Consider the following 27669-nt stretch of genomic DNA (forward strand, 5'->3'; position numbering starts at 1 on the left):
ATCCATTTGCTGTGACAGGGCAGCTGCAGTCATGGAGTCTTTGGGTTGACTGGATGTTGAAAGAATAGAGATAATAATGTGAGTGTAATGTGCAGAAAAATGTGTTTCTGCGTCCTGAGAAATAGAAAGAGGAGAAAGGTTTTAACTCAGTTCTTATCTTCGGCTGTGATCCTCTGCATTGCTTTTCCCACACCCCACATCCAGCACATTGATTTGTCTCTGTTGTATCCTGGTCAAGGGTTAGGATCGATCCATTCATTGACTTGGGGCTTGAGTTTTGGGTGGTGACTGCAAACTGGCTTTAGAAGTATTGGTATTGTTAATAACAGGAGGACAATGTTGTCACTTGCACAAAAGACTGCTTACACATGCATCCTAATTGGCAAATAAATCGGCAAATTGGTCCACTAGCATCTTAAATCTCCATTTCCCTGAAGAGGACCTGCAGAGACAACAGAGAAAAGCCATGAATTAGTGTCGCATTTGTCTTTAAGGCAGCTGCTAGGTTTTTAAATTGGTTTGTGTGGAGGTAAAGAGGGGCATATCATTATCTTGAAGGTCCCGCTGCTCTCGGTCTCTGTGTCTCCTCTCCTGCACTCCCCTGCAGATAAAGAGTGCGTGTTGCTTTCTTCACACAGGGATCGCAGGAATTTAACGCTCTTTCTCCTCACAGCGTTTCAGCTCAGCCAATTAGGTATGCCGTGTCATGAAATGAATTGCGCTGAAGTCGATAAGGACCAGTCATAATGGAGCTGGCATGCATATTAATTAAACAACAAGCGGTGTTTAACTGGGCCATGTTACCCAGGGTCCTAGTGCTTGGCTTGTAGTGGTCACAGAGTCATGATCAGAACTAATCAGTCACCTGCTTTAGACTGCAGCTAATGGCTGTTATTATGGTTATGTCTGTGAATCGTTTCATCAATCTGGAAGAACAGTGCTCTCATTTAACATAACCCATCTGTATGAGCACATACGATTGTTTCATTGGAGTTAAGCATCTGTTTTTCTGAAAGATGTAAAACCCAGGCGGCTGTCAAACACATTTTGAAAGTATTTCCTTAATCCTCACACTTTGTCTATCTGGGGTAAGATGAACTCTTTTGTCAGCTGCATGATAAAATGTTGATATTAAACTTATCGGTAAAATATCTCATTTGTTTTTTGGCTAAATATCTGATTTTGCAAAACTACCAACTTGTAGTCACTACATCTTTATTAAACTTAACCTTTGGTTGCTGTTATGTTTGGAGGTGGCGGTCTGGTTTCATACAGAAAAAGTCCACAGTGACTTGAGGCACAACATTAGCCAAAGTGCTTTCCTAGATACAACTTATGGACTCATACGACAATAATCCTTCTCAGTCATCACTTATGACCCCCTGAAAGTGCCCAGCAGTGTCCGTCTCTGCAGAGATTCTGCCCTCTGCCTGTGTTTTCCAGCCCATCTTTCCCTGTCCTGGTAGAGATCAAAAACAAAGCTAAATGAGAGTTATTATCACGCTTCCTGTTCCTCTGTTGGCCAGAAACACAACTTCAGGTGTTGTCTTTTGGCTTTGGCTTTTGGGATTTTCTTCAGATAAATGGGGTTTTGTTAGATAACAAGTCTTCAGTTGTTACGGTCCACATCGTGGCTTTATGCACTTTGGAGGCCAAAACTTTCCTTTTTTTTATTTGTAGGAATAAAAAATTCAATGTATGTGTGTTTTTATACTCCACATACTGATGCTTTTCCATTTTTTCCTCCTAGTTTTTGTTTGCTGGACTCGGCCGGCTTGAACGAGCTCGCTTTATCGAGGAAAAAAAATGGTAGAGCATGGAAAGACACACTCGGACAAACACGTCAAAGTGCACTTTGCCTCAGCTAAACTGAAAACACGCTACACTAAGGCTCTATTTAAAGTGTGTGTGTGTGTGTGTGTGTGTGTGTGTGTGTGTGTGTGTGTGTGTGTGTGTGTGTGTGTGTGTGTGGAAGCGAGGCAGCGAGAAGAGCACTTTGCCGTCATTAGGTGAGATCATGTAGAGACAGGATGACCGGGTTAATTTTTAATGTCCAGCCTTTGGATATATGAAATATGTATTCAGTCCTTGTTGGACATGACATAGACTCTTTATATCTCTCTTCCTCCCTGTTTTGCTCGTCTTAGTCAATCTCTCTTTTATCCACTCTTTTTTTAGCTCTGTCTTTGCCTCCTCTGTCTCTCAGCCTCTCGGCATGTTTGGCCTTGGTTCACTCTCTGTCTGGTCTGTTTCTCTCTCTTCTTTCCTGGCATCAGTCCGTCTCTCTTCTCCCCACGAGCGTCTGCCCTGAGAACCACACAGAGGAAAGGTGTTGTTTGATGATCCGGCGAGCGACGGCTCGCAGCGTGGCTGTTTTCATTCCGTTTTTTATTTTTCTTCTCCCTCGGTGTGTGTCTCTGTCTGTTTGCTCTTCAGATTTAACAGCTCACTAACACTGTTGTCATGGATCAGCCCAAAGTCCTACAGAGATGTAGACAGACAAACACACACAAATGCTGACTTTTTACCGAACTCACACACACACCACAGGCAGCATGGACACAATCATAGCTACACCCGCAGGAACACACACCTGATTTATAGCTTACTCGAATGATGTAACAGTAAACCTGAACCAGCCAACAGGGACATGTCAGAGATCACTGACTGATTGTTGCGTGTTGATGTAACAAAGGTCATAGGGGTCATAACTCACAAAATTACATGTTAGTTTCGTTCCCCAGCCCAGCTCCTCAGACATGCCTCAGCTCCAAATCACACATTTTTTCATGTGTAGAAATAGACATGATTTAATCGTCATTAAGCTAGCTTAATGTTAGCCTCGCTGACTCGCTGGTCTCGGCCTCACAGTGAACCAGGTGATTCCTGAATCTAAGCTTACAGTACCACTGGCTAATGTTAGCAAACCAGCTAAGAAGACACAACATTAAAGCAAGACAGCTATGGAGTTACTGGGAGTGGCATTTCTCCTTTTCTGGTTTAACCGCCTCCCCACACCTCCAGCTTCTGCGCTAGGCTAGCTGACACATTCGACCGCTTCCGGCAAGACAGCGAACAAGCCTGCCCCCAGCTTACTGAATAACAGAACATTACTGTGATTAGTCACAGTATTCCCTACTCTTTATTGAAAAACAAGTAATCACATTACTGTAGCCTGCCTGATGCGTTACTGCCCAGCACAGAAAAAACAGCATCTTGCTGATAAGGTAACTATGATATTCTGTTTGTGTCTGGCAGACTAGAGCGAAAATGTCTGAATAACTGGGAATGACCAGTTACACACCTTCTGTGTATTGTGTATAGTGTACTTGTTTTATTTTTTATTCCTCTTCATTGTTCGGTACTTTGACCTGAAACTGCTTTACACAAGTGAGTCCCTTTTTCATTTACTGAATGACGTTTTTTTGGTGTGTAACATAAAGCTGCTGTGCTCCTGTGGGTATTGTGGACAGTCAAGCGCACAGCCCCTGGGCTCTCCGTCTACTCACTGTGCTGTCTCTGTTTTTCTTATTTTTGAGTTGTTGCTGTGACATTTATAGAAATTATCTCGCTTTGTGGCCGTTCTGCCAAAATGTACAGTATACAGCAATTACTGCACAGAACAGATTGTTTACTGAGAAATTGAGAATGACTCACCAAGAAATGCATTTAAAAGGTTGCCTTGGCAAGAGCGGTGTTTACCAAACACAACATATGCATAGGAATTCATGTTTGTAAGATGACTGAGAACAAGAGGTGGCTGCCTCGGGCCACAGTTCTAAGTAATCCAAGGTGCTAAAGTCAGAATCAGTATCATCCTACAGGCATGATGGACTCTTTTAAAGCGTTTAGATGCTGTGTGAGCTGTACCTCTAGTTATATACTATTTGTGCAAGCTAATTGCATGACAGCTTAGCCTCAAAAGGAAGCTATTTTAAGAAAATGTTCTTTTTTTCTCCCTTCTGCCATCAAGGCACATGTAATATTCAACACAAAGGAAAACAGTTGGTCTTTAAGAGTTGCAGGAGAACACTTAGAGACAAGAAAGACTTGGAAGAGAGAAGACAGCGAGGAAAGACTTCAACAATTAGGCTCCATTGACTTGAAGCATCTTCATCAAAAGTAGGATCATGAAGATCAGAGAGTGGACAGGAAGTTCAGACACTGCTGGTGGAGGAGAAAAGCCAGCACGTGGAAGATTGATCTCCCCAAACATCCCAAAGACCATGGAGGTGATAGGGGAGGTACAGGATGCTCAATAGTAGGTCAATAAGATATGACGACAGGGTTTCAATGCAGCATCCAATGAGGACCATCTGGGAGAGTGAGCCAGATGGGGTGACGTAGGAATTTGTGAATGGGACGCAGAAGTGATGGAGACAGCTGAAAAGAACACTGTCCATGCTTGGACGTTCATGATGATGAGTGTGCGCCTGAGCATACTGGACATCTGAGGTTCCAGACCTTTAGTTTGACAAACTGCCAGCCCAGACGGGAGTGCTGGAAGTGTCCTTCTGCTCCGACCGCTCGACTGCACAGTCAGCTGCTGTCAATCACTCACCCTATGGTGTGTACCAGCTCCAAATGCCTTCACACAGAATTAGTAATCAAAACTACTGACCTGGGTTAATGCCCTTAGCTTGCTTGCTGAAGATGACCACAGCATACCAACCACTGCTGATGTAGCAGCCATTTGACAGATGAGAAACCAATAGGCCACATTCTCAACCATTTTCAACATAGAGTAAACGAGAGAGAAGTGAGCAAAGCTGGCAGAAAATATGGAGCACCTTGAGTGCCAAAGAAATGTGTAAAAAAACAACCATGACAGGTGGCCCCTGCAGTTAAAAGTGTGTAAAGGACAAATGAGCCATGATAAAGCTTTGTTAGTGCATACATACACGTTGAATGCATAAAACAAGTGATTTTGATTTCATGGTGTAATGACTGATTGGTGTGGACTGGCAGTTTTACATGTTGCTTTGCTGACAAGTTGTGGTAATAGAGAAAGCTGTGGCCTCTTGTGGCCATGTATTCCTCACAGTTGGACATAAATCTGTTTACACACATTGTGGGGACTTGCCTTCCTTATGGGGACAAAATACAGGACTTTGCTTCAGCTAAACTGAAAACACGGTACACTAAGGCTCTATTTAAAGTGTGTGTGTGTGTGTGTGTGTGTGTGTGTGTGTGTGTGTGTGTGTGTGTGTGTGTGTGTGTGTGTGTGTGTGTGTGTGTGTGTGTGTGTGTTGATGTGGTTGTTTGTGTCATGTGTCTCCAGTGGTGAATAAATCACAACAAGGGCAAACAGCCGATGTCCTACTGAATCAATCAGTCCTGCTTAACTGAGCACAGAAGCCACCTCTGTCAGCAGGTTATGGAGCAGCTATAGGGCATATGTTCGCGCGCGCGCACACACACACACACACACACATAAACGCATGATTGTCATGCATATAATATGACAAAATGGCAATCAACAGAATATTGACAGCTTTGACATTAGGTTAGGACGGTGTGAATGGAAATAGCCTTGCATGCAGCACACATGCAAACACACACTCCAGCATGAGAATGCAAATGTGATGAGTAGATATTGATGGAGCAGGTAATAAATGTACAGTGATTATTGATCTCTGTGTCTGAGCTGTGTTTATGAACTGCACATGGACTGTATTTACTGACATGTCAAGAAGCTGGAATATGACCAAAGCCATATATTGTCACCAAGAGACCTCAAAGTCGCTGACATACAGTATTTCTGTCCATTAACAGGTTTTACTCTTATAAAACTACGTGTGCACCACAGATATATTACCCAAGAGGGGGCTGTTTGTTGTTGTTATGGCACAGTGATGCAGCTGGAATCAGATGCAGCTGGGAGGTTTATGGGATTTATCCGATGGAAAGGTAGCTCAGATGTCGGTACAGGATGCTGACTGATCACAGAATAACTTACTGGATTTAAATTTTATGTGTTTTATGTCTTTACAGAGAGACACCAAAGGCCAGTTCCTGCTGGACCATGTGTGCAACCACTACAACCTACTTGAGAAAGACTACTTTGGTATTCGATATGTGGACCCCGAGAAACAGAGGGTAATTATCACACACACACACACGTGTGCAGAACAACCAAATCAGATGGCTTGCAACTATTTCCACTATGTTTCAATTGTGTATTCGAGGCATGGATGAGTTGTTCAGTCCGTAAAATGTGTATAAAAATTGATGCAGTTGCAAATCCTCACGCTTAGGAAGCTGGAATCAGCAACTGTTTGGTAAATTGAACAGTTAACACCGGAGTAGTGTTTCCTTTTGTAGGCCTGTGCCCCTCTGTGTATTTTGTATTATGCCATTATGCTGCTTTGCCTCTGAAGCAGAATCTGCTTATAGGCATATTTACGATATATTTACTATTCATACAAATTTTATCCAATCAAAAGTAAGTATATGGCAGCACGTCATCACAGCATAAGAACCAAAATAAAGAAAGTGATGATCACACCTACTACCAGGAAACGGCTGCTCTGAGTCAGCATGGCCAAAGTGGGATTGTTGGATGTTAATCAGAAGGCAGTCGGTACATTATATTACAAGTTCAAGTGACAAATAATAACAAGCTCAGTCTCCATATTTCAAACAGCCCACACACAGAAGAGACCAGATGCCTGGTCTCAACAGAAGCTCAGCCGGCCTCTAGCTGCATTTAAAATGCAAAATGGGAAAGTAATAATAACAAGCAACTACCAGCAAGAGGTGTTACAGCACAAAAGGCACAAATACAATAAGAAACTTCTTCAATAGAATAAAGTATCTGAAATCAGAGGCAAGACTTATTGAAATTACTGCAAAGTTAATGAAGCATCTGTGGTTCTGGCTTGCTTGTAGTTTTATCTTACACCCACTTTATGTTGTAGTAAATTTTTGAAATCCCCAATGGGTCAAAGTGATGGAGGGCAAGTCCTTCAAATTCCTTCTTAATGCGTAGTACAGGGAAGTCACCACTTGTCCCTCATGAGCACCACTGAGAGGCCCTCCATCAAGGCCCTTCATCCCTAACTGTTCCAGTGGAGCTGGAGCAGCACAGACTGTGTTACTGGGAAGCTTTCCAGCTGAGCACAGCGTTACAAAAAATAGAAAACGAAACTTCATTGATCCCTTACTTTTTCAGGTGTTGCTCATTATAAGAGCATTGTACACTGTATGTATTATGAGTACAAATGTCAAGTCTAGCCAGCAGGTCGGAAGAGTTTTTCTTTTCTCTTGTATTTTGATCTTTTAATGGGAACACAACACAATGATGCATTTTCTGATGTGATTTAAAATTTGTTTTTCATGCACTGACATTGCCTCACAATGCTGAGTTCAGGCATGTGTCATTCAATTATTCATCAAAAACGTGAAGAGATTTTTGGAAAATTCGTGAAACTGAATTGCATCATGTTTTTTTAACTGACGTCAGTATCCTTATTTTAGAGTAACACTTGTCCTTTCTCTCTCTCTCTCTCTCTCTCTCTCTCTCTCTCTCTCTCTCTCTCTCTCTCTCTCTTTCTCTCTCTGTCTCTCTCTCAGCACTGGCTGGAGCCCAATAAGCCTGTAGTGAGGCAGATGAAGTGTAAGTGTCACTTCTGCTCCCTTTGTGTTTTTCTCTGTGTCTTGCATCAGCGAGTGTGTACACACAATGAGCAAAGTGTGAAAGCATGAGTGTGTGCGTGTGTGTGCGCGTGTGTGCATACTTGTGTGTGCATGTTCTTGTGTGCATATTTGTGTGTGCATGGGTTTGTTAGTGCCTTGCATGCAGGCCTGCATATCTCTCTGGAGAGCCGCTTTGGTGTGCGGGGGTCAAGCTCTACAACAAATAGACAGCAGCACTGGGACTCATACACACTAACAGGCTCATGGCAGCACACACACATCAGTGTTCAAGGAACTGGATATTCATATAATGTAAGCATGTAGCCTAGTGCATGAAAAATTCTTTATGTGTGGTAGAAAACAGATAGAAAGAAATATGAATATATTTGTTTTTCATAATGGACACATAGCATTTAGAAAATGTCCTCACATATACACTTGAGGGGCCTTATCACTCTTCCCAGGACACAATGCTCACATAACCATTTGACATGAGTAGTGACAGAGGAAGACAATGTCGGACCACAGGGAGAGACCACAGGGAGACAAACAGAGACACAATAAAAACAGACAAAATGACACGAGTAGAGTTTCTCAGACAAACAGCAAACTGCCAGAGGGACGAGTGGCCCTAACAGGAAGTAAACTAACACACAAAGTGAAATGCAAAGACATGGCCGAGGAGCACGAGCTGAGGACAGAGAACTCAAATGTCAAACCAGTAACCAGGCTGCCTGTTCACTTGTTAAAGCCTCCTGACTCTTCTTCGTTGGTTTATTTTAGGTAGGTGGTGGGAGCCGGGCCTGGCGTCCTCATGCATCTCTCTCACAGGTTGGCATTTGTTGTCAGTTCGTTTGGGTTAATATGTACATGCTGACAAAAATAAACAAAAACTACTGGAGGGATGAACGTAAACTCATTGTCTGTCGATCATTGTCGCAGCTTTCTGCTACTCTGCAGCACACAAGCTTTCTTGCATTTGGTTTTTCCTTTTTCTCTAGATGGTAACCTCCAATAGACTCACATTAGATAAGTCTCAGTTGTCACATATTTTACTGAATGTAGTGGAGTAAAAGTATATCATAGCATAAAGTAGACAATCTCAAACCTGAACTTAAGTAAATGTGCTTTGTTACATCCCACCACTGCCAGTCAGCAAGAAATTGACAACCATTTTACTGTCAAGCGTTGAAGTGTTACAGCACTTGCATCAGCAGATCAGTGTGTAAAATCCTGTTGCAGTGGATTGTGAGAGGCACTTTATTTCTAGAAGCAAATGTTTTATTCTCTTCCTGGAAAGAAGTAAATGAGGGAAGATAATTTCTGCCTTTGTTTCATAAAAAATTAAAACAAATTTCGCTTTGTTAGCCACAGGGGTTTGTTTTGGAGTTAAAATCAAGGAGCAAACATTTTTCGTGGAATCCTCTTTCACATTTTTACATTTCTGTCTGGTTTAGAAACGCTGCCTTGGTCTTTCATCCTGCTGAGTGTGATGTCCATATACATTTGGCCAATCAACTGTGTTATCAGCAAAAACGTGTGTCTGAAGTTCGCCCACCCTTTTAATGACTGTCCTGTTCTTTCTGTACCGCTATAAATTAATAAAGGAGCTATTAGCGGTGCATTCTGCTTCATCAGAACATGTGCAAGAGGACAGGAGGGGGGAGGATGAGGAGATGAGTGAAAATTAGAATGAGAGATGGAGGAAGGGAGAAGGAGGGGAAAAGAGTGATTAAGGGGAAATGTGTAGGGGGGCTAATTCAGCAGGGAGAGGGAGGAGACAGTGATAGATAATGTAGCTAAAGAAAGAAGTCAGAAATGGGGAGAAAAGAGGAGATTGGAGAGACTGTTTGAGATGAGAGAGGCTGACAGCGAGTGAAAGAAAGAAAAAGAGATGAGAGAGAGGGATGGAAGACGAGTGGTGAATAGATGTGAGTCGTCCTGACACATCAGTTCTCCCCATGGCAGGATTTACTCTCAAATTAGGATGGGTGGTTTGTGCTTTATTTTCTCTTTGTGCGTCTCAGCTTACGTGCATATGCGTCACATTTTGTACGAGTGTGTGTGTGCATGTGTGTGTGTGTGCGCACGCTATTGTGCCAATACACTTTCTCTAAAACCTTTAAAAAAAAAAAAAAGCTTCTTGGTCCCTTAAGCCTGAGCAAAAAAGCAGCTCAAATTCTTTGGGAGCAAGTGGGAGGATTGCGTCTTTCATATTGCTCAGCATGTATTATGTAGATGTGTGCTGTTTTTCATAGCTGGATGATACCACAGAGGATCCAGCCATTAAAGACAGAGTGGTGAGGGCACTCTGGAAAGATTTCTGGTCCCCTGTTAGATGATGCTCACTGTCTTCCTCCTTTTCTGACACATCCCTTGTCTCATCTCTGTCTCTGTGGCTAAGTTTATGCTTGATCATTGCCTGTATCAGATGATTCTTTTAGCATCTCCTCTGAAACTAATCCATATCATATTTGCACTAAAAATAAACCGCGTCAGATGCTCAAGTTCTGTACTTGAGTCCAAATTTGAGAGGCATTTATCATTATATTCAGGTGAAAAATGGAGAAAATAATCAGCAGATTAAGCCATAATGAAAGTAACCACTAGTTGTAGTCCTACAGAAAATAGTTCAAATCAGCTAAAAGTACCTGCAGGAGTATTTCATTGGTCCCTGATTTACACAACAAAATCAGTGTCTGTATAATAAAGAGTTACCAAAATAATAATTCAAGCTGGAGGGAGAGTTGGACACCTGATTGGTTAGAGGGGCCTGAAGCTCAGTGCTGGAGCGTTTACTCCATGTTCACACTACAAACACTAGGTTAAATATTTCAAAATCTCTGTTCTCACTTATTTAGCTCTCTCAGCCAGCGTTTTATTCTACATGGACATGAAAATGTTTTAACTATGAATGGTCTTCCTTGTGGCACCATATAGACTAAACTTAGAACTGGGAATGAAAGAGCAGTGTACGAGCATTTTTTCATCCCTTTGTGCAGATAATTGTTACCCAGAACCTGCAAAGGATTTAATGTGGTGCAAATGTCTCCACATGACTGAGAAACAAATCAGACCTGAAAATATCAGATTGCCTTTTGTTTGTTTCTTTCCACATTTCCAAAGTTATCTGATATGTGGCACATACATACAACTCCTGGTTGATCCAAAAATGGCCAAAGAGGTAGAATGTGGGAGCTAGCTGTGTAGCAGCTAACTGTCACTCAAAGTGGCCGTGCCCATAATGATGCATAACTTTAAGACTCAAAGTACTTTAAACAAGTGAGGTATGTGAGAAAAAAAAATCCAAACAATTGTCATAACAAGGAAATTAGCTAAAGAGAGCAAAACCATTTTTGTACCAGGCTGTAAACATGTTTATTGCTGCTGTAAAGTTGGGCATTTTAATATGGGGGTCTATGGGGATGGACTCGCTTTTGAAACCAGCATCAAGTGGCCATTTGTGGAACTGCAGTTTTGAAACTTCCACGTTGGCTTCATTTTCAGCCCTGAAGGTTTCCACAGCGTAAAATCCAACAAGTTCTCCAAACTAAAACAACAAACTACATTGTTTGTCACTGTCAGTCAAAGACACTTGAGCGTTTTCTAATCTGACGTCTCTTTCTGCAGGATTATGTTATTTGTCCTCTAAAACAGTCAGAAATCACCCTCACAAAATAGTTTCAGCAAAATAATTACTTGTTCATGGTAAAAGTCATGGTTTATAATGACTTGAACTATATATTAATGATGTAAGAATTGCTACTGATGCTTCTTTGAGGATAAGTTGTGTGTTGATATGTATGTCTGTACGTCACGCAAATGTCTAACTTCAATAAGTAAACTTTGAACGTTAGCAAGTGTGTAAGTGAATGTGTGTTTATGCGCAATTCAGACCCCAGGAGGAAGTTTAAGCTTTTGCTGTCGTTTGATCCGAACTTCATAGCCTATCATTGGCTGTGTGTGTGTGTGTGTGTGTGTGTGTGTGTGTGTGCGTGTGTGTGCACTTATGTAAGTGTGTATGTTACTGTGCGTATTTAAATGCCATCCTGCAGCAACTACACACAGTCAGAAATTAAATGCTTTAGGACTCAGATCAAAGGAAAAGACCCCAATTCAAGTGAAGCTCTTTGTGTGTGTGTGTGTGTGTGTGTGTGTGCGCGTGTGTGTGTGTGTGTGTGTGTGTGTGTGTGTGTGTGTGTGTGTGTGTGTGTGTGTGTGTGTGTGTGTGCATGTGTGCGTGTGCATGTGGTGAGTAATTACTCTAATTATCAAATGACTAATCAGTATTAGAGGCACACCGTGATTTCTTTTTTTGTCTCCAACTTCTTTTTCGCTCCAGTTTTACATAATCCTCATTGCTCTGTTCCACTTCTCTCTAGCACTCACTCATTTATCTCTCCTCTCTTTCTTCTTCTCCCCTCCTCGTTAAAACCATCTATATAAAACTTGTACTTTTCTTCCTCAGCTCGTCTCTCATTTCACTCATGTTTCACTCCGTCCTTTTCAAACTGCTTTCTGTCTCTGCACTCTCCTCAAACTCTCCTCGCTTTCATTCGTCTCTCATTTCTTCTCTAAATTGTCCTCTCATGCTCATGTCTCTCTTGTCCTCAGCAGCTCAGCAGCCGTACACAATGTGCTTCCGGGTCAAGTTTTATCCCAACGAGCCAATGAAAATCAAGGAGGAGCTCACAAGGTAAAAACTAACACAGACATTGAATGGTTTTTGAGTGATGAGAAGACAAAATGAAACAGCCTTTGCTTAGTAGATGCAATGTTGTTGTTGAATAACTGGTAGCTTATACAAACTGTATAATAACCCTTCTCTTCCTCCCTTAAAACACACACACACACACACACACACACACACACACACACACACACACACACACACACACACACACACACACACACACACACACACACACACACACACATCTCTCAGGGCTGGTGATAATTAGAGATGCTCACTCACAGGGACTCTGCTTTCGTGTTCTCTGTCCCATCTGAGCTGTAATGTCTCACCATCTCTGCTTCTCTCTAACGATCATCTTTTCCATTCCTCCGTCCGTGCTTTTCCCTCTCGCTTCCTCTCTCTCCTCCATCCTTTTCAGACCTCTCCACTCCGTCTCTCCATAATTTCATCCCTCAGGTGTCTCCTCCCTCCCGTCTGCTGGTCTCTATCTGTCCTCCTTCTTCCTCCCTGTAATCACAGCTCGCTGTCCGCCCTCAGGTGTCTTTCCATATATCTCAACTCATACTGGCATGTCTCCCTGTCCTCTGAAACTTCTATAACTTAAGGTGTTTTTGTGCATCATAAATGACATAAAGACGTTCCTGTATCACAGCCTGCTGTGAGTTTTCCTTCAGTTTCTATCACACTCCTTCTCTTTGCATTTCAACAGTTTGAAAGGGCTGCATTTTTATGTATCCTTGTGTCCATTTCAGCTTGTCTTAAAGGAAAAACAGCCTCATCTCAGAGTCTTCAGGGAGCACCATTGCACTGCACTGCCACTGATGAGTTTGCAGTGGACATAAAAGTTGAGCTGTGTTTGGGAAGTTCAGAAAGAACTGCAGTCAGTGATGAAATCCAATGGAGCGCTCAATATCAAGTCTTTTCAAGAGAGATTTTTTTTTTCATCATCAAAATCCAAAAACTATTATGCTAATGTGAGTGTGCTCTAGTTAGCAGGATGTTATTTGAAGTTTTCCCTCTCAACTTTTCCCCAAATATCAAAAAGAGTTAAAAAGAAAACAAAAAAAAAAGAGCCCAGCATTCTTGTGATTCACATCCATATTCAGTGATTTTGCACCTCAGAATTTACCTCCCATGTTAGCACAGAGTAGTGTACTTTTGATGGAGGGAGGAGGTTGCAGTTCAAGACTTATGAACCAAAACCACAATTTTTCCCTAACATACTATAGCTTCCATGTATACATATCACTGAAAGCAATGATTTTAAATACATGGCCATTGTGCATCATCCAGGGTTTTACAGAATCGTCCAAGGTTGGTGTTTTTTGTCTGGCAGTATGGTTACCAAACAACTTCCAAAGCATAGTTTCTGTTTTGGTACAGAAAGCTTAGCTATAAAAGTGCTCTGTATGGATGTAACCTGCTCGGTCATCCCACAGTGAGCAGTCAAAACACTGCTGACCTACACAAATAAAACCTCGTACAATGAATGAGAATGGGAATAACAAACTGCAGAGTGAGAGAAGAAGAGGCAGAGGGAAAGAAGGAGAAAAGAAGATAAGAATGGGAAAATATGTGTTCATAGAATGAAGACAGAAGAGGGGTAAAAATGAAGAAACTGACAAGCTGGGAAGATGGAATAAAGCTTTTGAGATTCAGCATTTTATTGTCACTCTGACAGCTGATTCTACGTATACATTCATTTAAACCACGTAAGTGTGTAACACCGAGGAGTTAGAGATAAAGGACAGACTGGGCTTCCTGTTACATGAAACAAGCAGCATGTAAAAGATACTGTTACTCTAAGACCAAGACAAGAGTCCTGGGAAGGAAACAGAAGAGGAGACGACAGAGAGAGGATGAATCTCTGATGCAACACAGAAGAAAATGGAGAAGGACAAAACTAAACACAAGTGACAAGGTCATGTAATTTTAGATAGCTGTGTGTTTTAGACCAATTTGAAGAACCTCCATGCAGCTACACACACGTGCTCTTGCGTCCATCAAGGTGGAGGTTTTACTCCCCAGGAGGTGCAACAAATGGACACGATACATTTCTTTTCTTGTCATCTTTGTCTATTTATTCATCTCTTTCCACTGACCTCAGTGAAGGTTTTGTTGACAAGTGACAATTGACAACAGTAAAGCTGGCACTGACCTGTGTACTTCTTCTCATTGTGTATGTATTGTATAGACTTCATTTTTTTATTAATTTGTTGTATTTACTATTGACTGCTGTCAGCAAATCAAAGTGCCCCTCAGGGATATTAAAGCTTTACTTCTAGCTAATACAAGACAAATCAGCAGCATGCCTCCATTGAAGCCGTTTCCATAGTTTCTACAGTACCAGTCTGCTGTATGGTAGTTGTTTCCATAGCAATACTACCTCTAATTGCCATAGTAACACAGATTGATCATTATGAAATCAAGGACAGTGGCTGCATTGGTTTTATTAATTTTACCCTTAAGCATCTGGAAATATTTAATATGAAAATAATATGATTACACTGACGTGACAAGTTACAGTTCTGATTCTCATTTATAATGTGTGTTCACTGTATCTAATGTTACTTAATTAAGGCTCATTTTGCGACGGCACACTTCGATGCATTAAGGAGAACCAACGACGCACAGCCACATAAAATTATCTACACGTTTCTGCAGGACTGCAGCCACACACTGCCTCACTGTAGACCAAATACACCTTCAACTGCAAATGTAAAGCACATTCAGTGGCATTGTCAGTTTTTCTTTCTTCTCACCTGTGTGTGTATGCGTGTTGCATCCATGTGTGCAGGTATCTCCTGTACCTCCAGCTGAAGAGAGACATCTACCATGGTCGTCTCCTCTGTCCTTTTGCCGAAGCTGCATACCTGGGAGCCTGCATCATACAAGGTGAGGTCTGGAGACAACTAATGGATTTGGTGTAGACATATTGACTAGAGGGTGTAGAAGTAGACTGAATATAAAGATATATGTGTATAGTATATCTATATAGCCTATATAGTATAATTGATGTTGGACCTGGAAAAACTGAAGAAATGGCTATCAACAGTTTGTAAACAATTGTAGTCCCGACCAATCAAAGGCAGTCAGCTAAGTTAACTCTGTGTAAACAGTTTGAGGGTTGTAATGAAGGTATAATTTTCTTTTATTTCTATACTTCACAAACACATAGATGTGTTTCAGTTAGCTAGTGAATGAATGGTTAATATATGGTTATGCTAATCTAACTTGCACTATTTAGCTAGATATTTGGTCTGATGTGTTAGCATTTAGTAATACGCAATATTGTGTTATTTTTGTGACATGTAATTTAATTTTCCAGCGCATCATTGTTAAACAGCAATTTGATCATGTGCTAGGTCTGATATGTGGACCATGTTTCATATTATCTCTGTTCATCTCCAATCCAAACATGCCATTTATTAGCGAGCTAACGTTAGCTTTGTCAGTTGGTTCAGTTAGCTTCTCAGTTACACTTGCAAGTTAGTGGGTGTAAATATTTGGTAACACACATATTTTATTTTGTCATGTGTGACATTAAATCTCCACTTAGTGAACACTTATGACATAATTAGGTGAAATCTGAAGGAGGTGAAATGATTGAGTGATCAGCAAGCTAATGCTGGCATCCAAACCAATCACTCCATTTGTTTGGTTGAGGCTTCATTAACTGGCTTCATTTGCAGGCATCAGACTGGTGTTGTAATCCTACATTTTAAAACATTGTGAGATGTATGGACCGCTGGGAAAAGGCAGGAGAAAAAATTTTCCCTTCAGTTAATTAGCACTAACAGTTTGATGTTGAATCACATTGCAGAGCCGCTTGCTTTAATATGGATTAAGAGTAAAATTAGCTGAGCTGTATCATCTACATGAACCCTTCTGGCTGATCCACAAATCACTGAACTGTACAAGCTCTCGCTGATTGGCTCATATCCCCAGAGAGCAGAGTGTGAGTGGCTGCGTTATCTTGACTCGGAGTGTGTCTGCTGCGTATCATTGGCTGCTCTGATTAACGAGGGCAGGTCCCTGTCCCACTTTGTCAGGGTGTTGATTACAGAGCTGGAGAATAGGTTAAGGATTACCGTTTAATTAAACTCCAGGCAAGTATTTGATTTAACCTTTATTATGATTGCTAATTAAGAACGGATTTAAAGGGAAATTAGTGTCTGTTAGGACTTTGTACTGGATTCAATAAGGAAAATATTTATCTCTCAGGCGTATGGGTATATTCTCCTTTGGAAATAAAAGATATAATGAAAAAGATCTCTCTTTAAGCTTTTGTTTGGACTTGAGCAACTAACTAATTTGATGACACAAAGCTGTTCAATCAGATCAAAAAGGAATAGTTTGATATTTTGGTAAATATGCTTATTCTCTTTGATACCACTCACATCTATTTGTTGAGTGTAAGGCTACGCCAAGCAGCTACTTAGCTTAGCATAAAGACTGGAAACAGGTGGAACAGCTAGCCCTGGCTCTGTCCAAATGCATCGGCAACCCTAAAGCTCACTAACACATTACACATTATTTGTGTAATTTGTAGAACAACCAAAGAAAACCAAGGAAAAAATGACAATCCACTGTCACCCTTAACTGAATCTGACTCTCCAGCACTAAGTGAATAAGTTTATTTCCCCAAATGTTGTGTTAAAGGGATTAATTTCTGTTGCATTTTGAATTGATTGCTTGAATATGTTGAACTTTAAAAGAAGCACACATGTGTTCACATCCTCTAAACTAATGATCCTGTTTTTTAGACTGTTTTCACACTGATGTCCCACTCTGTCTTCAGCTGAGCTGGGGGACCACGACCCGGAGGAGCATCCATCAGACTACATCAGAGACTTCAAGCTGTTCCCTAAACAATCCCTCAAACTGGAGAGGAAGATTATAGAAATACACAAGAACGAGCTCAGGTGAAGGAGAAATGTGTTTCTGTGTGTCTGGTGGGGTTGTTTGTTGTCTGGAGCTGCGTCTTTGTTATCACTTTATTGTTAGATTTTGGTGACAGGTATGAATGCTCGCTCCTGTGATCTGTTTTCAAAACATACTGTGGAGACAATTTTCTACCGTGCAGACAATAAAGCTTTCTGTCGTTCTGGCTAGAAGCAAAATTGGATGATACCCAGAGATTTGTGCTTCATTGCAGTGCAGAAGGTATTTCAGTTTAGATTCAGTTGAAAGTAAATAAAAACTGAAATTAATGTGCAGAGGAATGAGCATGAATTATTTATTTCAGGCGTGTTTTGGACACCTTGCTTGATGCCGCAGGATTTTCTGAATTTATATTCTGATGAAAATCAACCTTATGGGATGGAAGGAGTAAAACATGAGCTAAATCCACTCTCGATAAATTAGATGTTCTCTCCTTGCACAAGGAGATAAATTGGCTGTTGAATAAATTGCAATGGTAGAAGCTGAATTAAATACAGCCAGAAATGAAGGTCTCATACTCTGTGCACAGACAGAATAGGTTTCCTAAATCATAAGATCACATGGCGTGCTGTAACATATACATGAACCTCCTCCTTCAGGTTATTTGTGTTTATTCGCATCATCGCTGCAACTCAAGGACTTATGTTGTTTGGTTTGCGACCGTCACACTTACAGCGATTAAAGAACATCAAAGACAAATCCTTCATTTCCCACAGCACAGAGGCAGATGATGCTTGGTGCCCTCCGTCTGCCCTGATGGGTCTGACGAACAGGATTAACAGCATGTAGATCACTACTGAGCTGTAGAAGCAGACTTCAGGTGGTTTACACTTACGGTGGGGTGGCCTGTGTGTGTCTGTGAGGTGCATTTTCATAGTCATGCAGTTCTTAAATGTGTTTAGCATTTTCCTAGATGTGCACAGATATATGCATGTTCAGTTTTAATGCTGGATTATTTGTCTGGCATCAGGATGAGTAGCAGTGTGCATCACTCAGTTTCTTGACTTCATCTGCTCAAACTGTATGTCTGTTTCTGCAAAATGTTATCAGATGATCAAGCTGTTTCATATGAACACACTCAAGACACATAATTAATATAATTTACTGTTCATAGTTAGCCCATGCTGGTCTTGTATGTACCCACAATAATGAAAAAAACAGAGCAACTCTAGATTATAGCCACCATTTTTGGCTCATGGGAGGACAAGACAAAGATCACTCAAATGCGCGCGCACACACACACACACACACACACACACACACACACACACACACACACACACACACACACACACACAGGGACATACGCTAACAGCACCAGTGTGTTGATTTTATGTCAACTTCTCCTCTCTTTCAGGGGTCAGTGTGCTTCATTAGCAGAGCTGAACATGCTCCAAAGGGCTCACAGCCTGGAGACGTATGGAGTGGACCCTCACCCATGCAAGGTAATGTACACTGTCATCCGGTGTGGCTGTAAGACCTCGTGCTGTTGACAGGGATCCTTTGACCAAGTCATTGCTCCATTTTCTTCATCATAAATTACAGAAAAAAACATACAGTATGTACTGTCTATATATGTATGTACAAAGTAAACAGCACATAATACCTTTGAACATAATGGCTCGTAAGTAATACAATAATACCTTTTAAACCATTTATTATTGGACAGAGGCACTGGGGCAGTTGCTCTGATCATGTGATGGTGAAACTTCTGATTACAGTTACAGTAACAACAGTTATTATTACATTCATTTCTTAAGTAAGAAGATACTCTTTCTGTCACTTTAATTTGTACAGTTTTTATTCTTAATCGGAGAACCAGTAGTGAATAAGACATAATTTTGGCATCATTATTGATTAAAAGCTTATGTCAGTTGCCGCCATTCATTCACATATACTCACCTCTCCTCTGTACCATTTGCTTTTTTGCCCTTAGTTTGCACATTAAATGGACGATTATACACGTGATGGACTTTACCGGCATCAGCCTTCCAGTAAAACTGAGTCTGGGCTGAGTCAGCTGCTAGTTTACATTTGGTCGGCACAGAAACCATCACTTTCAGTAATCACTATTCTTACTGATTGGTCAGAGAAAGGGCTTCAGTAAATCAGTGTCACTGACTAAATCTTTATGCTGTTAACACTGGAAATCTTTGTAGTTAAGATCTACAGTTAGAACTATGGTTTGTTTGATATAAATACTGCTTGTACTTCATTCTTGGTGTATCTCTCGCACTGTTCTGATGGACGGAACAGACAGAATCCGATAAAGAAATGCAATACTTTGCAATTCGCTATTTGCTCAATCTGGCTCTCTGTTCATCCTTGAAATAGGGACACCCTCCCACGGACAGGCGTATCACAGCATGCTACGCAGAGTAACGAGATATTTAAATTCTGTCCATTGGAGAGGATCCCCTCTATCTGCTCGTCTCCTGTCAGTGGGGCTGTTTTTTAATTTGGTTTGCTGGAAGTAGCTGTGGAGATGGAGAATCTGTGAAAGTAGATGTGGAGAATAGTGATTTACAGAGAGGAGCGACGGCAGAGGAAAGGAGGTCTACATATGATAAACAACGATGCGGAGAATGACACGAACATACTGTGCTCTGCTCTTACTCTGGAGTTGATATTGGTTTCATTTCGTCTCACTATATCAAACTGAGTCAACCTGTTCTGTCTTTTCTGGGCCTTGTTTTGATGCCATTTACTGCAAATTGGGGGAGTTGAAGCCTGAAACAAACAAGTGATTTTGTGTAGGTGCCATTACCATGGAGATTATTGATGGCCCACTTGCCTCCCTGCTGTTAATCCACCTGTATCCCATAGTGTGGTGTCCTGCCTCTCACTCTGCGAGCATGTGTTTTGTGCATTTGCAGGATTTCACAGGCTCTACAGCCTTTCTTGGGTTCACAGCCACAGGGTTTGTGGTCTTCCAGGGAAACAAGAGGATCCACCTCCTCAAATGGTACAAATTTGTCCCTAATTCTTGAATATAACCTCTAAGAATGACATGTCACCTCCTTTAAATCTAATCATCACACACTCTGCTTCTTCTCAAATGGAGCTGAATATATCAATTACAAAGAGCAATGTGAAATGATGCTGTTTGATTTAAGTTGTCATGGCAAAGCCACGTTGAGATGACTGTGCTTCAGAAGTTTGATTAATTGAATTTGAATTTTGAGATTTGTTTTGTGTTGCTTCCGTGTCTTCTTTCAAACATAGTGGAAAGAAAACATCTAAAATACACATTTAGTGGATATTTAGCAGCACGGTGGCACAGCAAGTAGTGCGCGTGCCTCACAGCAAGAAGGTTGCTGGTTCGATCCCCGGGCGGGGCCTTTCTGTGCGAAGTTTGCATGTTCTTCCCGTGCTTTCGTGGGTTCTCTCCGGGTACTCCGGCTTCCTCCCACAGACCAAAAACATGCTCATTAGGTTAATTGGTGACTCTAAATTGTCCTTAGGTGTAAGTGTGAGTGTGAATGGTTGTTTGTCTTGTGTGTTGCCCTGCGATCGACTGGCGACCGGTCCAGGGTGTACCCCGCCTCTCGCCCATTGACAGCTGGGATAGGCTCCAGCCCCCCTGCAACCCCGAAAGGGATAGGCAGTATAGAAAATGGATGGATGGATATTCAATGGATACTGTGTCTTTTGCATATTTGAACATGCAATTTCAGAAAACCTGTCATGCAAAAAACTGTTGTCTAAATGTAGGTCACCAGCTGAGGATGTTTCATGGTGACCTATGAATTCATATGTTTAACCTATTCACCTGTAGTGTCAAAAAATAGTTAAGAGTGGCTAACAACAACATGTATTTTACATTATGTATGATGTATTGTCATAAATTCTATTAGATCATTATTTATGGGCAGTTTCTATGTGCTATGAAGTGGTTAAAGCTCTAATAATGCATCATATTTTACAAGATTTTTATGTGCTCTGACTTAAATCTGAAATTCAACCAGGAACTATAGCTGTGAAATGAATAGTGGACTTAAAAAAAAACAAAAAAAACCCACGATATTTACCTGTCTGAAGTAAAAAGAGCATCAAGTGGAAGTTAAGTAAAGTACAAGTACAGTTTAAGTACCCCAAAAGTTTATTTAAGTAGTGCTTGATACTAAGCTTGAGTAAATGTACTTGTTGTTAAGTCAAATTTGTTGCAATCATGTATCTTTTACCTTGATCATGTCAGTGTATTTTAACTTATACTTTTTGCAGGGCTGATGTTAGCAAGCTGAAGTTCGAGGGGAAAACCTTTTACGTCATCGGGATTCAGAAGGAGGTGAGTGCGGTGTCCTCCTGCATGCACTTTCTCTTCTAAAGGGTAAAGATGAACAATAAAATGTGCTGTGTAGTTTCCTCCGTGATGATGATGAATTGTGCAGTCGTACTAAAGTCGTCATCATCATGTTGACCTTTTTAGAGACTAACCTCTAACATTTGTGAAGTTCTGGAAAAAAAAGATCATGACTTGGATGTAGATGCAGAGCTACTGTCTGTGTTCATTTGGATTCAGTTTTGTGTTAGTGACCTCTAAGTGTACTGTACATCCCTTATTCTCTTCCTTCCTTCCCCTTTTCCCTTCCTCCATTTGTGTAACGGTTACATCAGATAAATGTGCTATGAAACTGTACTGTTTGTCTATGTAATCCTGTCCACCATCACACACGCACTGTATATGTGTGTCGCTGTTTCAGATCTCCTTAACAGGCAGGATTCACTGTAACAGGATGGTGGGTGTGTTACGACTAACCTCCTCACTCATATTATGTGTCGACTGTGGCCCAAATATGAGACTCCTTCCCTACATCCATGTTAGGACATGTCCAGCAGCTTTGTCAAATAGAAATTTATATGACACCTCTGCTTGAAACCGACAAAGACAGCAAATACTGACTTAAAACTATGTGTTCAATTACAACTAGAACAGGTGTCTTGCATTTGGGGCACATGTTTTATCTGTACGCTCGATGTTTGTCATCCAGCCCTGAGCTGTGGTAGATTCTGAGCAGTGGTGCATTATGCCACATACACCGCCTTTATTTTACAGGCTGATTGTGTCTCATATTGCTGTTTGACACAGTAGTTCATATTGATTCAGTCAGAAGGCCCTTAAAAATACTTACTGTAGTTAGAATCAGGTTGCTCGTTAATCTACCAATCAGCCAATCGATCAGTCAATCAATCTCACAGCTATTCTCTTCAACACAGAAGCTCAAACCGGCTCTCTCATCTCTGCTTAACTCGTCAGTCTGTCCGCCTGTTTGTCTGTTTGGCAGCTCATGAATGGCTGAAGATGCAGTTTTATCTCTGTGTTTCTGTCTCTTCTCTCTGTGTGTAAACATAGTCATCACTGGTGAGTAAATGCAAGTAATAATAGCAGCACAAAACCTTCGTGTACTTAAATCCTCGATTTGATGCCTCTGCCCACAGTCCTGCCCTCACCTCACTTTATGATTGGAGGAAACCTTTTTCATCTGTTCGTTATTTGGTTGTTCAGTGTTGTTTCTGTAATTTTCTTTTATGTCGTTTTATACAAAAGTGTCTGCATTGTCACTTCATTATTCAAGTTATCTGTTATTTTTAGTTATTATTTGCCTGTGTGTGTAAGTCTTTGTCAATGAAAATATTCTGTTCTATGGTTGAAATATTAATTATGATCTCCGCCCATAGCTCCATTATCAAAATAAGCTTCATAGCTCCATTAACAGTAAACTATAGATTATAATGCATAATCTATAACTGTGTCCATGTCACATATTTAATACCAGAAAATTGCTAATTTCTTAATTTTGACTGTGTCCTTTTGTCTGTGGGTTTGTGTGTGCGCGTGCGTGCGTGCGTGTGTGTGTGTGTGTGTGTGTGTGTTTATTCTATATATATTTACATAATTTCTGTGTAGTTTTTTCACTGTATTATTATCAGGATTTCAGTGGTCTGTTCTTCCACCGTGTGACAGGTCACTGCATGACTTCACTCTCTGCCCTCACCTCTGTTCTTTAGCCCCAAACACATTGAATTAACTGTCCCACTTTGAGCTGATGGCAACTTTTCATGGCTATAATACTGTAACACTTGAAATGTTCTGAAAGTTATTTCTGTAAATGATGTTAGCACTCTGTGTAGTACCACAGTACATGGAAATATATCTTTTCAGAGTTCCAGCAGCATCATAAAATGTTTTAAAAGCATTTTTGCATGTCAGCCAAAGTGGGACTAAAGACAGTTTGTTAAGAATAGTTTAACATGCAGTTCTGGTAGTTTCACACACACACACATGGCTGCTGCAGCACATGTGTGTCACAACTAATATAACTGACGTGTGGCACTGAGGGGGTTGAGCAAAGTAGCTGACTGTAGGAAAGGGAACAAATTAAATCAATACACAGCTGATGTTTTCTGAACCACTTCATGATTCAAGGTCCCAATTTTTTTCTTTTTCAGTAAAAAACAGGTTTGGTGTTCCACAGTTGTTGCTATTTTAAAGCACCTCACTACCATGTTATTGATCTCAGCGTTTTCTCTCTCGCTCACCCTTTACCCTTGTTGTTGAGCAGCATCGATCTGGTATCTCGTATTACCCGACACACAGACTAGAAAACTAGTCATTTACAGGAATATATCCCTCCTCCTCATCCATAAAGACCCACGATGTGCAAGCTACAAGCCCTTTTACTGCTCAACGCTTCAGGCAAATCGCTATATCTGTCTTACATCTTGCTAAGCTTAGAGCTTTGGGTCTGTGGGTCAGCATTTTGCACAGCTCCCTCTCATCGTGTTCAGCACTTCTCTTGTCCTTATTCAAACATAATCTCATTTCTCATCCTCGCTGTCTCTCTTTCTCTCTCTGTGTGTGTCTTTGTCCTTTTGTGTGCAGAAGAAACTGGTGTTGACATTTCACACCTCAACCCCTGCAGCGTGTAAGCACTTATGGAAGTGCGGGGTGGAGAACCAGGCCTTTTACAAGTGCGTCTGCACACACACACACACACACACACACACACACACACACACACACACACACACACACACACACACACACACACACACTCTCTCTCTCTCTCTCTCTCTCTCTCTCTCTCTCACACACACACACACACACACACACACACACACACTCTCTCTCTCTCTCTCTCTCTCTCTCTCTCTCTCTCTCTCTCACACACACACACACACACACACACACACACACACACACACACACACACACACACACACACGTACGTATTTCGACTTAGGTCACTTCTGGGGACATTTCATAGACTTACATTCATTTCCTGCCGTCTGAATCTCACCCTAACCTTACCCGAACTCTAACCTTACCACTGACCAATAAATCAGCCTTTTCCCAAGTGGGGACACAGTTATTGTCCCCAGTTAACTGGTATTTAGTCTGAAATGTGTCCACAAAGGCAGCTTGTGTCAGAAACAGACACATACACACACAGAAATGTATTGAGTAGCTCTTGAACTCAGAGACATTTGAGACTGTGCGGCATTATTTCCCCTTAGATTAACAGTTGTATGTAAAAAAGCAAAAAAAAGATGCTTTCTACTCCCAGAACGGCTGACCTTAACAGGTACATAGGAACATAGAATTATCATGGGTTATAAATATTTAAACAAGATGGCATCAATCTAGTTGCAGCAGTCCTTAAATGTACTTAAAGGTATTTTAAAATTGATTTATATATCTTTTTTGTCCTTTTTTCCTGTTTAAGAATCATAAGTGGCTAAAATTAGCTGTCCTTCCTGTTCAGCTTTGATTTTTCGGCACATTATTACTCTTTTCACTTTATGTTCCCGCCTTTCTGTGGCTCTGCTTCACTATGCTGCCGTCCTTCAGAGGGGAGCAGCTGATCGCTCCAAGGCCGTTGCTCTCAATATTGACTGACTATTGACGCTGCCGGCCTGTCAGGAATGGAAACAAGCTTGGGTGAAGGCAAAAGTGAGAGAATGGAGACTAACCTCTGCTTTTCTCTGTGGTCATGGTTGTGGAGAAACAAAATTAATGCGTTCTGTACCTCAGTCAGGGTTAGTGGGAATATCAGCAGAGACATTTATGGCCCTTGATAGTCGCTCAGCAGCAGAGGAAGTTGTCAGACTTGTGATCACATTCCTCATGTATGTAAGAGTTTCACACAACTTGAACCTGATCTCCATCTCTCCTCCTTCCACCTTGAGAGATCGTATCACAACATGACCGATCTCGGTACATACTGTTTCATCAACGGCTGTTTCAAAGGTCAAGAATTAACTCCAAACTCAATCTTTAACCCCATGAGTGCGGGTGAAATGATTAGTCATTTGATCGATCAATTAACCGACAGCAGATTCATCTGTGACAATTTTGATAATAGTAGAAAATATATTTGTTTAAGCCTAATGCTAAACATAACTTGTTCCAGCTTCTCAAATGTGAGAATTTGCTGCTTTTCCTCATCTTCTGTCATTGTAACTGAAAATCAGTGGGCTCTGGGAGGCTGTGACGGGCACTTAAGCATGTGCAAGCAAAATCTCTCCAACAGTGTCAAACACTGTTCAGTGAGATTGTTTTTTTTTAACCTGGCAGAGTCTACAAAAATCTTATCTGTGGACAAACCACACCCTGGATTATAAATGGACTGGAAATCCTAAAAAATGTAAATGCATTTAAAAACCAAGAGGAACTTTTGAGTCCAAAGGAGGTGGAGATTGCGAAGAGAGGCCTGGAGGAGAATGTGATAGCAAACTGCAAAGGAGGCAGCGTGAAGAAGCAGGATGAGACGAGCCGCTGGCTGTAAACAGCTGCTCAGACGTAATATGAAGAGTTCAGGTTGAAGGAAATGAGATTTTCCAAAGGTTTGACACACGCATTGGATGTCCTTCCTCCTGCAGACCGTCACTGAAGTCTCAGCCCTCCTTTTTTACTGCAGCCCTTATTTCCCCATATGCTCAACTCATTCATTCTTTTCAATGCATTTTAGTTTTGATATATTTACACATGATTTTCCTCTGCTATATTTGCTGTCACTATTTTATTTACTACTACAATGAGTCAGTTTTCCCACAGATCTTGTGTCATCTTGTTTAAATGACATAACGTGTAAGACACCTTATGGAAGGAAGACAATGTTACAGAGATGTTAAAGCTGTCTGATAATTGTCCTTGCCTGCATAACTCTGTATATTGACTTCTTAATGACAGCAGCTCATGTGTCTCTGAGAGGCGGACAGGCAGGGAGTGGATGTCATCTCGGATGTCAGACAAGCATCAGAGCAGCTTAATCAAATCAGAGTGAATTGAGTTTGTAAATGGCAGCCAAGAAGAGATTTGACAACATACAGCCTCTCTCTCTCTCTCTCTCTCTCTCTCTCTCTCTCTCTCACACACACACACACACGCACGCACGCACACACACACACACACACACACACACACACACACACACACACACACACACACACACACATACAGACACACACACTAAGTAGAGCAGAGGTGTGTGTCTGTACTCTGGCACCAGCTCTGCCGCTCTGGAGTTTCACATGACAAATGATCCTGGACCAAACGTGAAGGTTTGACCTACAGTATAAACCTTTAAAATGAGACACCTTCCTCCTCTGCTTACTAAGAGGCAAGTCTGTGCACAGGAGCTCACTGCCAGCCTCTCACTGCTGGATGCTTTGTAATAATGAAGTTCTTTGACTCTGTCTTTGTCTGTCCCTCTCTCCGACAGGTGTGCGAAGTCAAGTCAGATAAAGACAGTTTGTAGCAGTAACATCTTCTTCAAAGGCAGCAGGTTCAGATACAGGTGAGACAGTACTCAAGTTAGTTTTCACAAGAATGGGCATACTTTTATTTCTTTTCAAAGACAGTACACTGACTGGCAGAATTTTGACTATAAAAATGTCTAAAAGGAAAGTGAGATGGATGTATGTGTGTGAAGAGAGTTGGAATATGGAGAGAAAGAAAAAAAGGAGAACCACATGAGAGAACAGGATGCAGGAGCAGATCCAAAATCACATTCGACCGATTGAGAGATTTTAAAATGCTAATTCACCCACAGTTCATCAGCAGGTCAACATTTAACTACTCCTCCACTCTACTGTAGAAGTAATAATTGAGTTCAGCCTTTCACCTTCAGTGCGACTACATTAACTCTGAGTCTCAGTGACTTTGCACTAACCTGAGATATTTACACACCACACGTGCAGATGAGCCCATCTACATGCAGCTTGTCCAATTTGTACATCAGCACCTACATCCAGCTTGTTTCTGTGATTTACTGTCCCTAATATCACAGCAAAGCCTCAGTATTACTCTGTTATTGAAGCCATGTTATCCCTGATTCTCCTCTCAGACAAAGCTCTTTACCAGGCTTACACTTCAGTCCGCTCCATTT

General features: G+C 41.3%; 1 protein-coding gene across 7 annotated transcripts in view; it reads left to right on the plus strand.

Annotated features, from left to right (window-relative positions):
- Positions 1 to 27669, plus strand: part of frmd3 (FERM domain containing 3) — a 58630-nt gene that overhangs the window by 8460 nt on the left and 22501 nt on the right. The window contains exons 2-12 of one of the 7 annotated variants that reach the window (XM_070964582.1): positions 5995 to 6099; positions 7576 to 7618; positions 8422 to 8469; positions 12253 to 12334; positions 15132 to 15229; positions 17136 to 17259; positions 18636 to 18723; positions 20155 to 20243; positions 21503 to 21566; positions 24162 to 24250; positions 27004 to 27078. In XM_070964582.1, coding sequence (XP_070820683.1) covers positions 5995 to 6099; positions 7576 to 7618; positions 8422 to 8469; positions 12253 to 12334; positions 15132 to 15229; positions 17136 to 17259; positions 18636 to 18723; positions 20155 to 20243; positions 21503 to 21566; positions 24162 to 24250; positions 27004 to 27078 — 905 coding nt within the window. Of the gene's footprint in view, positions 1 to 5994; positions 6100 to 7575; positions 7619 to 8421; positions 8470 to 12252; positions 12335 to 15131; positions 15230 to 17135; positions 17260 to 18635; positions 18724 to 20154; positions 20244 to 21502; positions 21576 to 24161; positions 24251 to 27003; positions 27079 to 27669 lie in introns of all 7 variants that reach the window. The other 6 variants (XM_070964580.1, XM_070964581.1, XM_070964586.1 and 3 more) reach the window with 6 other exon arrangements.

Source organism: Chaetodon trifascialis, chromosome 6 (genome assembly GCF_039877785.1).
Source record: "Chaetodon trifascialis isolate fChaTrf1 chromosome 6, fChaTrf1.hap1, whole genome shotgun sequence".
NCBI lineage: Eukaryota > Metazoa > Chordata > Actinopteri > Chaetodontiformes > Chaetodontidae > Chaetodon > Chaetodon trifascialis.